The sequence below is a fragment of the Branchiostoma lanceolatum genome, chromosome 19, assembly GCF_035083965.1.
Source record: "Branchiostoma lanceolatum isolate klBraLanc5 chromosome 19, klBraLanc5.hap2, whole genome shotgun sequence".
NCBI classification, from domain to species: Eukaryota; Metazoa; Chordata; class Leptocardii; order Amphioxiformes; family Branchiostomatidae; genus Branchiostoma; species Branchiostoma lanceolatum.
In genome coordinates, this window is record NC_089740.1 from 9,817,109 (window position 1) to 9,829,929 (window position 12,821).

A 12,821-nucleotide genomic window follows, 5' to 3' on the forward strand; every position below is an offset into this window, starting at 1 on the left:
GTCTCTGCATGCCACAACTCTACACAGGAACCCTTTTAACTGTGACTGTACAATGCTGTGGTTGATGGTCAAACTCAAATGTCTGCAAGGGGAATTGGAGCTACATGTACGTCCTGCTAGTACATCCCGTTGTGGCTTAAGTAAAGCCCATTGTATATTTGATATAGCCCGTTGTGAATTCTATGAGGCTTGCTTTTTGTCTTACGTTCCTTCCTTAAACAAGGATGCTTTTAAATGCGCCAGTCCTGACCACCTAAAAGGAATGTCCTTGTCGGAAGTCTCACAAAATCTGACGGGATGTGGAATTGAAAAACTGGCTTCGACAACAACAACAAAGACCTATGGTCTGCAGCCAAAACAGGATCGAGGAGATGGAAGCGAAGCAGCCTTGGCTGTTTTTTCGTCACCTAGCGACCCGCCACTGAAGTACCAGTGCACTCACGGCGCGGATGCGAGTGTTTACCGATACGCTTTTCTCTCAAGCGGCCCCAACCATTGAAACGATGAATTTTACAAAACACATGATGAAAGCTCGATGCCAATATTTTTGTGTGTCTCAAACAACCCTATGACAACGCCTACCAATGAGGCACATGATGCATATCCTTCATATTTTGTAAATGATAGATTCAACTAGTATCCGTTACTCCCAAGCGATCCAGCCGATTTAGATTTAAAAAAAAACACTTACTTTTGAGAGCCTCCTGATGCAAGGACTTTCCAAATGATACAACACTCTGGCGCTCTAATGACTTCATCTATCTAGATCTAAACATGAATACTGCAAAACCTGTATTCGGCAAAGACGACACGAACTAAGTACTCTTCCAAAATATGCCTAGTGTTTTGTAATATTCGCAACATTGCCTACCAATGAAAAGGAATTCTTGCAAGGAAATATAAACATACGGGGGGTTCTTTCTAATGGTTCCATGCAAGACCAGTGGATCGAGAGCAAAAAAAAAAACCTTCCATGTCGATTACACTGTCGTTTTCTCATGCCAAAGTGCTTAAAACGGACAGTACACCAGGCATTAAAGGATTAGAGATGTCCCAAAACCTGCACATTGACATGGACTCAACTGCACATTGACTCACCCAGCCTGTGATCAAAGGTGATTCATCAATATTAAATCGCCAGATTCAAAGGAGGACAGCAAAAAAAAGTATTTATTTTGTCTTTGTACATATTGGTCAAAATGTGTCACAGAAATGCACCCAATTCATCACCATAGAACAAATATAAGGCACATTGTAGTAAAAGCAAAAAGAAGTAGTAAGTGAAGAAGTCTATAATAGATGTATACTGATGGTTTTTTTTTAATCCCAAATCTTTAGAACATTTGAGAAAAGGAAATCTTTACATGAAGAGGAAAGTGAGACAAGAGAAAGTTCAGATGAGTGAGTCGTTAGTCACTTGCAAGTGATAACATGAAGTGATATGGAAAGGTACATGTACTATGGTTCAGTAAAAATAAGTGCTATCAATACTAAGGTGATGTGTGATGTTATTGGGCTTGAATTGACCGAGTTTTAGCATCATTGCTTAGTCGATATTGGCAGGACATTGTTATTGCTCTATTTAAAAAAATGATGTAAAACATTTGCACTAATCATAAACAGATACGTAGTAAGATCTTCATTATAATAGTTCAAAATATGTTAGACGATCTTATAGCTGCAGCTTATATCTCTGTATTAAATTAAGGTCTAGAAGATTAAGAAAAGTACACGTATATTCAAGAAATGTTTACTGGATAATTGAAACCAGCATAGACACGATATGAAACATTATAGTAGAAATATACATTAAAGTTTGTTTAGAACAAGGGACTAGTACAAAGGATAAATTTGAATGATGTATGTATATTATCATTTAAGTAGAATACTTTTGAGTGTGAATAAGAGAAGAGAGGTTAGTGTGCATTTCGATAAGGTTATGGGATCTGACTTGTCCCAACACTGAGCCTGACAAGTGTACAGTGTGTCCTACTGTATTTAGTGATGAGGAATAAAACTGAAATGTAACCTTTATACATTTGTGCGGTACTTTATTTCTATTGGAATACCTACGGATCCTTCCCAAAGCGAGAAATTCTTCTTGTATATACACGCAAGGGAATCATAAAATTTCTAATCTGTTCGGCAATGTTGTTCTAACATGCCTGATTGCACTTTACAATGTTCATCTCTAACTAAACAAGCTGCCAGGGGGTCAAAAATTACACCACATCTTCCTTACATCAAAAGCTATCTGCCACATAAAAATCAAGACCATAGTGTGTCCATGACAAAAGGTAAGAAAAATGAGTATTGTCCAGTATCAGGGTGAAGTGGCAGAAGTTAGGGTGGCAGAAGTTGGCAGAAGTTGGCAGAAGTTACGATGATTACCGAGTGGTTTTGAAGCTTCCGTGAGTCAGATGTGACGTCATCTTAACTTCTGCCACTAGCCTGGGTAGGGTGGCAGATGGCAGAAATTGGCAGAAGTTAGGAAACGTCACCCACTGTTCAAAACTGTAGAACAGTTATATGTTGTAAACTTTGCTAACTTTATTAGAAAAATGACAGGATAGTTTCCTTTTCCATGCTTTTCCAAAGACGGAAACTCTTTTCATGACCCACCTTCTCTCTTTAGTGATTACCAATATCAAAGTTATATATGTAGTTAAAGATATTCAAGACATATATTTTTAAAAGATTATCTAAAATATCCCCTTGTAAAAGTTAGGATGACTTCATCCTAACTTCTGCCAACTTCTGTCACCCCTGGCCACTGGCAGAAGTTAGGATGACGTCACTCCTGTATTCAGGCAACATTGCATTTCTAACTTCTGCCAACTTCTGCCACCCTGGCCACTGGCAGCAGTTAGGATGACGTCACTCCTACATTCAGACAACATCGCATTTCTAACTTCTGCCAACTTCTGCCACCCCTGGCCACTGGCAGAAGTTAGGATGACGTCACTCCTACGTTCAGACAACATCGCATTTCTAACTTCTGCCAACTTCTGCCAACTTCTGCCACCCCCGGCCGCTGGCAGAAGTTAGGATGACGTCACTCCTAACTTCATACAACATCGGATTTCTAACTTCTGCCAATTTCTGCCACCCCCGGCCGCTGACAGAAGTTAGGATGACGTCACTCCTAACTTCGGACAACATCGGATTTCTTCCGATGGCTGACGGAAAATCCCGAAGTTATATATGACGTAACCCGATTTCAACTTCTGCCAACTTCTGCCACTTCACCCTGATACTGGACATGCATGAGAAAAAGAGGCTCCGCTGCAGTACCAAGGTCATACACCAGGGGGGCAAAAATAGGCATTGACCTTCGTCTTTGCAAGACCTACCCACATTTCAAATATCATCACAAGCAAATATCATCACTTAAGTTATGCTGCCTACACAGATCCGGAAGCACAAAGAGACATAGACACACCTAGAACAATACCCCCATTTTTTCATGGAGATAATTATATTTCAACTGCTATGAAATTTTTATTGGTCAACACATAGGGATTATTGGACGTCTTTATTCATCAAGCAACTCCTTTTTGATTATCTATTTTACAAAATGTAAGTAACTAACTACAGACAAAGACAAAATAACGTTACTGAATGCACAACTTAATCGCTGGTGGGGTAGACCTTTCAATAAAATCACAGCTTAATGACCCGCATCTACCTATAAACTGACTTACATGCGCCACACAGAGACTTTTGGAAGTACTGCATATGATACGAAGCAAGGTAACGAAATGCGAGGGACAGAGGATTATGAAGGTAGGTCGTCCTAGATCCTATTAGTGTTCATCAATAAGTTGCCATTTGTTCAGTGATGAAATAAATAGAGGAATCAAATGAGAGACGGAACCATTATGTGCATGAGGGATGCATAAGTCTATTTCGAATATTGGAGTGATCTTGCAAGCTTGGTTTAATTTTTCACTGTCAGTCCAAGGGATTTATAACATCACTCGGGTGGTTTATCAATAGCTTAAAGTCTGCTGCGGAAGGAGAAATTTGACTTAATAGGAATGACGAGCTGGTTTTCACTACATCGCTTCGCCTTTCTCCCCCGTGTTGCCAGGTCTGTGTTGTACTCGGTACTGCTAAGCTAAGGAGTGAAGGACAGCGGCCTTGTCCATGAACAATCTCTCATCAAACCCTCAGACTACAGGTAAAACTGTTGGTCTCAGCTCGATACTAGACACAGGGAAAGATGACTAATCCCCGGGTGTGCCGTTACCGTTATGCAGCGCAGGGGTGTTAGGGAAGGGGATTGACGGCTTCACCTTGGAATGTTCCATTAATCACATAGACAGGGGAGTCAGTCGTCTCTGTCAGCATGGTATTACTAACCAATTCTAACCAACAAGTACAAAAGAAGCATGCCAGTTCCAGAGGAATACAAAATTCCAAGGAATGTTATGCTTATGATTATCCACGACATTTGTCCCTTCACCAGATTGGAGTCACAAAAACTTAGCAAAAGGAATAAGTAACCTTAATATCAATATTAATGTGCAATCAGCTAGCTTCAGACAATCAACACTACCATGTGAAATCAGACCAATCTTTGGTTGTTTGTCACACGGCATTACGGATCAGCTACCGAAGGACACGCCCTACAAGGGCAACAGAAATCGGCGCCCAAGGCAGTGTACACGAGCCCAGAAAGTGCCGACTGAAGCTTTTCTGACCGATTTGAAAGGTATGGCTCTGCTAGTGGATAAACACCATAGGTACATCCATTGTGTTGACAGCATGCTACACCTTAGTCGGAGTTTAATTTCCTAAAAAGATATTTGAATGGGAGATTGTGACGTTTTTTAATGTTGACAAGGGTAGATTCTGCTGTCAGAGAAGTTCGGCCTTCAGGAAATGTTGAAAAATATTTGTCAGCAACATTTATTTGGAGAATAGGTTCGTTCTGAAGACGGGAACAGGGGTGCTGCGCCCCGATGCATTTATTGCGTGACGTCATACCCAAAGGGCAGATTCGGTCAGGACCAGAAAATTCAGATTGACCATACCAGCTTGCTAGGTCACAATCTGTTTGAAATCTTTTTGGCCTATTGTAACTATACGTTTCTCTCGCAAGGGTACAAACAATGAAGTTATAGCAATGATACAGCTTATTTGTTTACACTCAACAGAAGTAAAGTTGCATTATTCAGACTGGAGAGACTACGAAACACCGTCCTATAATGATTGTTTGTGATGAGATGTCGATGACCCTTTTTTAAGAGAGGTGTTAAATTTTCTACCATTCTATTCATTTTTTCTTATAAAGTGCAAACAGAATCATAAAACGTCAGCAAAAAGAGTAAACAACCTTAATATAAATAACCAAACAACCGGTTTCAGACAATCAACCCCACAATGAAAGTAAGATTAATCGTGGGTTGTTTGTCATGACGTCACACTGCGATATTCATCAGCTATCTGAGGCAACTTGTGCCTGAGGCATTCTACAGAGTTCCCGCCCAGAAAGTGACAACTGAAGCTATTCTAAATGGACTATACTTCTACCAGTTAAATCTGTAGTGTAGACGGTTTGCAATTCTCCAATCAAATGTTGGGGTGGGATATTGTGACGATTAACAATCTTCCATTGCAACATCTGCTTGAAGATCAGGAACAGGGGTGCTATTATGATGCCATACCTCTGGTAGAACCAGAAAGTGATGTTTGGCCTGTTGTGACTATAATTTTCCGTCTCACATGGCTTCGGGCAACATGCGTTTTGCACAACTGCATTGTTTGGAAACACAATCCTATAAATGCTGTTTCTGATGATATTCAAGAAACAGGTAGACGTACCTTTTCAAAGAAGTGTTAGTGTTTTTTCCCTCCTTCTGCTGGTTTTATCTGCAGAGTTTATTTGAATAAGCAACCTTAACACTAATATTCAAACAGCCAGCTCCAGACAATCAACACACTCATATCAGTAGCTATAGGACCGAATAGTAATTCAAATTTGTTTGCTCTGCACTATAAAGGAATAACTACTGAAGCACGTATCTTACACGAACAGAAGCTGACAAGCAAGGCGGAAAAGCACCTTCTGGACAGTCAAACAGAATTTTGGGCGATTTTCTAAAATATCTAATTTCTAGCCCAAATCTATTCACTTTATTGGCTCTCTAAAATTTCAAGCCATAATTGAAGCAAGAGATCAAAATAAAGACACTGTGCTATGAGGAAAAATTCGACTCTGACTTCATTTCCCATCCTGTGTGAACCAAGCGGTCGAGCCTTAGAAGGAGGACAAAGCATGACACTTTTTCGTATACCAATATACAGACCCCCCGACTCTGTTTTCATGTTGTTTTCCAGTTAAGATTTCTTTGGGGAGAGGATTTCGAGATTCGAGACATTAAGTTGTGGATTTACAGATGAGTTTCCTGTTCTATTTAGGTAGCAGGACATCATGGGAAGAAAGCTGCGGCACATGCTGATTTTCCTTCTCATCGTCGTGAAGGCGCCTAACATGCCAGACGCCAAGGATCCCAAAAGCTTAAGTTGCAAGAGAGCTAGCCGGTGTAGACCATCCGGCAACTACAATCAGGACCTCACCAGTGTCCCTCGGAACCTGTCAACATCAATCACTGAGTTGCATTTGGGATGTCATCTTATAACAGCTGTGAATAGGTCTGTACTGCTAAGGTATAGGAACTTGATTCAGCTGAAGTTAGAGAGAAATTGCATTAGTATTGTTGATTGTTTCCCAGGTCTACCCCGGCTACAAAGGCTGCACCTCTCCTTCAACCACATAACAATGATTCAGCCTGGTACATTTGCAAATCTACACCGGCTAAAACAGCTGGACCTGTCCTATAACAAGATAACAGAGATCCATGCAGGTACACTTGCAAATCTACCCCGGCTGGAAATGTTGTGCCTGAATTCCAACCTGCTAACAATGATTCAGCCTGGTACATTTGCCAACCTACCCCGGCTACATAGGTTACTCCTGTCCTCCAACCAGATAATTATGATTCAGCCTGGTTCATTTGGAAATCTACCCAGTCTCAAAACGTTGGCCCTGAGTCCAAACAAAATAACAAAGGTTCCATCAGGTACATTTGCAAGTCTATCCCAGCTCAAATCATTGGTCCTGAGGTACAACCTGATAACAATGATTCAACCTGGTTTATTCACAGACCTAATCTCTCTCAAATCCTTGTACATTTCCTATAACCGGATAACAATGATTCAGCCTGGTACACTTGCAAATCTACCCCGACTACAAGAGTTGGACCTGTCCACCAACCAGATAAGAATGATTCAGCCTCGTACATTTGAAAAATTACCCGGGCTAGAACTAAAAGCACTGTATCTGGCCTACAACCAGATAACAAAGATTGAGCCTGGTACATTTGCAAATATGCCCAAACTCCAATATTTGGATATTCGGGCAAACAGGATTTCTGCCATTCCCCCTTCAACTTATGGCTTGTTTACATCTCTCCCTACTATAAAACTTATCGGGAACCCCTGGCTGTGTGACTGTAGGATGAGTCCATTCAGGCTGAATATGACCAAGTTGCCTTCATTGAAAGTCCAGATAATATGTGCCAAACCAACCAAATTACAGGGACAGAACCTAAGAAATGTCAATCCTGAAGCAATGATATGTGAAGAACCAACAATATCAACACTGGCTGTTGATATCCAAACATCATTCACTTCATTGGCAGTGTCAAAATCTTCTTCATTTTGCAACACAGAAAGCAATTCTATCCCAAAATATCCTGTAGGCTCCACTTCATCGACTACACTTCCCCATGTCGGCCCTTTTGAAAGTGCTAACAACTGCTGCAATGACTTTATCACCTCTCGCTATCATTGGTACTTCAAAACCAACGCTGGCTATACCGCACGCTCTGCAAGCAAAACAAGAGCAACATCCACTCCACTCCTTGAAATAACTTCAGACAAACCAGAAAGCAGCAGTTCCCATGAATCTTCTCCCAATCTCTCCCTACCCAGTCTCATTGGCTCTATCTGCATTTCATTATTTGGCGTTGTCTTGATTGCCACCAGCACTTTTACAATATGGTATAAGACGAGGAATAATTACAGGCATCCTCCTTTAGGGCTAAATCCCAATGCTGTTGGTAACAACACAGACCCAGCGGTTTCTGTGATAAACGGTGGACATGATCACCAGTATGAAGATATTGATAGCCATCATGATCAGACAGGACAGGGCCTGTACCAAATGCAAGCTGGCATTCAATCTCTAAAAGCTGGAAATCTATCACGTAACAAAGTGCTAGCCGCATTGAAGCCAAATCCTTTGTACGCTGGAGTGGGCACACCATTAACGGCCCCAACATCTACCACTGGTCATGACCAGGCAGGGCCAGGCCAGTCTCAGGTCATCACTGAGTCTTACACAAACATCACAACTGCTGTTGTAACTAGTGGCCATGATCGTCAGTGTGAAGATATTCACAATCAACATGAGCAAACAGGGCAGGGCAACACTGAATCCTGCACTAGCACAACACCAGCTACAACAGTCAGTGGTCATGATCAGATAGAGTATCAGGCCGTCACCGAATCCCCGGACAAGAAAAATCCATTATATAAAACAGACCAGTCTGCCTCAAACCTGAATTCTCTGTACAAAGTTGTGGGAAAGTATGAGGACATCAACAGATCCAACACAAACACCACAGCTGCTGCCAGTGATAATGATCAGGCAGGGCAGGGGCAATAAGGGCAGTCTTAGGCTACAACTCAACCCAAAACAAACACCACAGCTACTGTAATGATCAGTGGTCATGATTTGACCGGTACGGGGGGGGGGGTGTCGAGTCTCAAGCTAATACACATATAACTAACATATAACTAAATAATACAAGCTGCGTTAGAGATGCTTAACAGATGGCGATATTCTCAAAGTTTTATGTGGGGTGAAGACAAAAAATAATACAGTCAAGGTTAAACTTTTTAATTCTGAACAACAACGTCTTAATATTCATGTGTTACCTTACCAGAAGTCCGCCCTCCTTTGGTTGAACGTCTCTATATAGCTAATCAATTATGCAAATGAGGTCACGATTTGCATGAAATATATCAGTTGATCAGCTTCTCCATCAAAATATCAGAAGTCGTCCAAAGTATGAAAAACTTGTCTTGACAAAGAAGGCTATATTATAACATGTCCTAAATACGGATCAACTACCGGAGCGTACTGATAAGGAGGATTTACTTTGAAAAGTATCGGTGAAAAGGTGTCACAGAAATGCACCCTATTCATACCTTTGGCGGAAATATGTGGCAAATTGTAGTAAAAGGCAAAAGTAAGTAGCCAGTATAGATGTATATTGTATACTGACAGTTTTTTTTTAAATATTCTAATTCTTTTGTACATTTGAAGAAATCAAACTTTATATCTGTTGTGCTAACTTGCATCTGTGTATCTTTACATGAAGAGGAAAGTAGAAATAGCGAAGTTTAGATGGATTATAGCATTGACATGCTCGAGGGTTACCTGCCAGTAATAACATGAAGTGATATGGAGAGGTACCTGTATTATGGTCTGTAGAAACAAGACATCCTGATCATGACTAATGTGAAGTGGGAAATCTTGAGTTTTTAATTGTACCAGCTTTGGAAGTATTGCTAAGTTAATCTTTGTAAGACAATGTTATTGCTCTATATGGCAAATGTGCAAAGCATTTGCACTACTCATTAACATATACATATCAAATTTTTCAATATGATAATACATATGTAAGATAATCTTGTAGCTGTAGCTTGTAACTTTGTATGTAGTAGAATATAAGCAAACTTTAAGCAAAGAATATTTACTGGATAATTGAAACTAAATGAAAAAAATTATAAGGAACATAGAAAGGTGCATGCAGGTCCGTTATAGCAAAGAACAGGTCAAATTTTTTAAGTGAGGAATGTAGACCATGATTTTAGTAAGAGAATATTGAGTTTCTGTGTGTAAATGCGTAAAAAATGATTGGTCAGTGTACTTTTGTGTATTCAAATATTCAGTAAATAGCTTAGAAAGCTCAAAAGCTACTATTCCTAATACTGCGCTTGTACACCATGTATTATGCTGTATTTGTCCAACGTTTTTCAACAGTTCTATTTCCAGACGTTTATTTCTGTCTACGATTGCTTTAACGAAGCAATTCGTAAGGCCTTCAATCAATGTCGTCATACTATGTCCTTTCAACTTGATCTTCTCTTCCACTTCGTGAATGGCAAGTTTGATACAAACTTATCTTTTACTTGCAAAGCCAGTACAGAAATGTTATACATAGTCTTTTAGATGATCAAATGTTTATTATCACTAACTGTACAGTTGTAGCCAGAAATGGACGGAAAGGTTTATCATGTCAACTCTATGTAGATCTAGTAAGGGCAGTGTGTAATCATAACACTTGTATATTATCAATTGTGTTGTGTTCTTTGATTATGTTTTGATTTAACTTTAATTTCTATATTCATCATACTATACAAGTATATATTCATAGTCCTTTATTAACATCCAGGAACTCTCCTGACCAGTACTGGTCACTAAGGAAATTTTGAATAGATCTGGTTTTAACCAGTCTCTTTGAACATAGTGCTTTTGAATTAGAATTATCTTTTCCGCATTTTGGTGACATTGACATTCTGTTTTGTGAAGGAGTTGTAGAAGTTGTAGTTTTCTGACTCTGAGTGTTTTTTCTTGGAGAAGAAGATGATGAGTCTGACATGTCAGATGGTTGTCTCCTCTTCAGTTCCTCCTCCCACCTGTACATTGGGATAAGAGAAAAAAGTTATTTGTCACATCTTTTGTTTCATTGAGAAATAAAACTATTATTCCTGTTAGAAAGAGGGCCATTAAGTATATTAACTTAGTCAACTGAGGGCTCTTTTGCCCAAAGTTGTTATAACAATGCATTTTTCATTTGCTTGGTCCTATCAAATCCCAGCTTAGCAGCTTGGCTGTGTGTGTGTGTGTGTGTGTGTGTATGTTTGTGTGTGTCATTGAATGTGCTTGTGTGTATGTGCGTGTGTGTATGTACTTTGTGTATGTGTGAGTATGTGTGTGTGCACATGTGTGTACATGATTGATGTATACTTGCCATATCAATTTTCTTGAATAAAGTTAACAGAAAGAGAACCAAAAATAACTACTAACCTGTGTTGTACCAGTTTATACAAGTCCATGGTGGCCCTGGCATCCTCTACTGACGAATGCCCCCTTTGCTGAATGGTACGACCCAGAAGACTCCTTGAAAGTCTCTTCAAGGAGACAGGACTTCTCGCTGGAAACCCTCCGTGAAGATTTAGAGCGGGATACCTGGACGTGTCCCGAGTCATCTCGCGTGGGTGACTGAATCCCAACGCTTTGAAATCGTTGTAGACGGCATGTCCGATCACAATTTTGTTCTGTAAAATTTTCCTCACTTCTTCCTGGGCTTGTGTAAAGGGGATAGCTTGAGCCATGTGCTGAGGACGTATACCACTGTACGGGGTCCGATAGTCGGTTATCGGCTGCTGTGGCTTAATGTATTCGTCGTACACAATCTGGCCGCTGTGACTGATGATACTGCAGCGAGCGAGAGCGCTGATGGAACCTCGAGGACCGCAACCAACCATCTCGCAGTCCATTGCAAGGTAATGGTCATTGTTGTTGCTTTTCTTTTGGCGTTCAGTAGGGGGCCTCACTGCTTGGTTGGTACCTGAGCCATGGCCAGTTATGCCATTTAGGAGTTTCAGTTGCTTTTGGGGAGTTTGTTCATGACCAAACGGGCACTGCCGTTTCTTTGGTGTGAAGGACACTGACTGAGCGGCTTTAGAAGGCATTTCTGATAGTGGTACTATTCAGACTGAAAAAAGAAATACATTTTGTTACAAAGATTAGAATACAATGCAAATGCATTGCATAACTGTTAGATACATGTATGGTGATTTTGCTTCATCTTTGCCATTTAATATTCATGAAAAAAAAAAAAACACTCAACACAATAAAAATGGAATTTTTGGAATACTATCATTAACCGACTCAATATTTTACAGAACATGTCTACCCTTAGTTAGTACCTTAGTACTTCAAGTAAAACTCACATACAGTAGATACACTTGGATATAACACTTGGATACACCAAGGAGGTTTATAATATATAGACAATACACCACCAAATACTTTCAAAATCTAACATTTCTTGTAATTCTCACAATCTGTGCAGCTTGTAACTTCCCAGTATTTTTCGCTATACGTATGGTTTAAAAGTCAAAGAGTCACAAATCTCGTAAAGCTCTATTTGTGACACAAGATTGCGCAACACCTGACACCATGAGAACAGTGGGGAGGGGGGCGGATTCTGCTGAGTACACTTAGTTCAAGTTATGGAGGACGGGGTAAAATTAGCCTGATATGGTGGTGGGTATCAAAAGAAGAGAAAGAGAGATCTGGCATAGTTTGTGGACAGCTAAAATCAACTGAAACACGTGGCAAAATCTATACGGAAAAATTCGGGACATGCAAGTAGAGAAATTTTCCGACATGCCAAGCTACAAAATGTAGTCACAGTTACTCACCTAAAACTGCCTAAAAAACTATTCTAATACCTTAAAATAGAGATATCAGTAGCCCACGTATCAACATACCTTGCTTGTAACTTCAAGCAATGTGGATTCTTCAATAAGTGAAAGATTAGCCCCAAAAGCCGGTAAAATTCCTCTGTTCGATACCGGCACTTGTACACACTTGTGTCTCCAAGGCCCCCTACCGGAGAAATAGCGTAATGGTGACCTACGCTATATTTCACAAAATGCCTAAATATATGACG

At 40.2% G+C, this 12,821-nt stretch overlaps 1 protein-coding gene across 1 annotated transcript; it reads right to left on the minus strand.

Annotated features, from left to right (window-relative positions):
- Positions 1 to 9,596: 9,596 nt before the first annotated feature.
- On the minus strand, positions 9,597 to 12,763 carry LOC136425509 (interferon-stimulated gene 20 kDa protein-like). The gene is made up of 3 exons (XM_066414386.1): positions 12,640 to 12,763; positions 11,168 to 11,858; positions 9,597 to 10,776 (listed from the first exon to the last, which is right to left on the minus strand). Exons 2-3 carry the CDS (start codon positions 11,833 to 11,835, stop codon positions 10,509 to 10,511), a joined length of 936 nt encoding a protein of 311 aa, XP_066270483.1. The 5' UTR covers positions 11,836 to 11,858; positions 12,640 to 12,763; the 3' UTR covers positions 9,597 to 10,508.
- Between the last annotated feature and the right edge of the window lie 58 nt (positions 12,764 to 12,821).

What these genes read in the sequence shown, in the direction of transcription:
- LOC136425509 (XM_066414386.1), bottom strand. Translation starts at nt 11,835, where the DNA reads ATGCCTTCTAAAGCCGCTCAGTCAGTGTCCTTCACACCAAAGAAACGG. An exon ending in TATAAACTGGTACAACACAG is followed by an intron (nt 10,777 to 11,167) that starts GTTAGTAGTTAT and finishes CCCAATGTACAG; the next exon opens with GTGGGAGGAGGAACTGAAGA.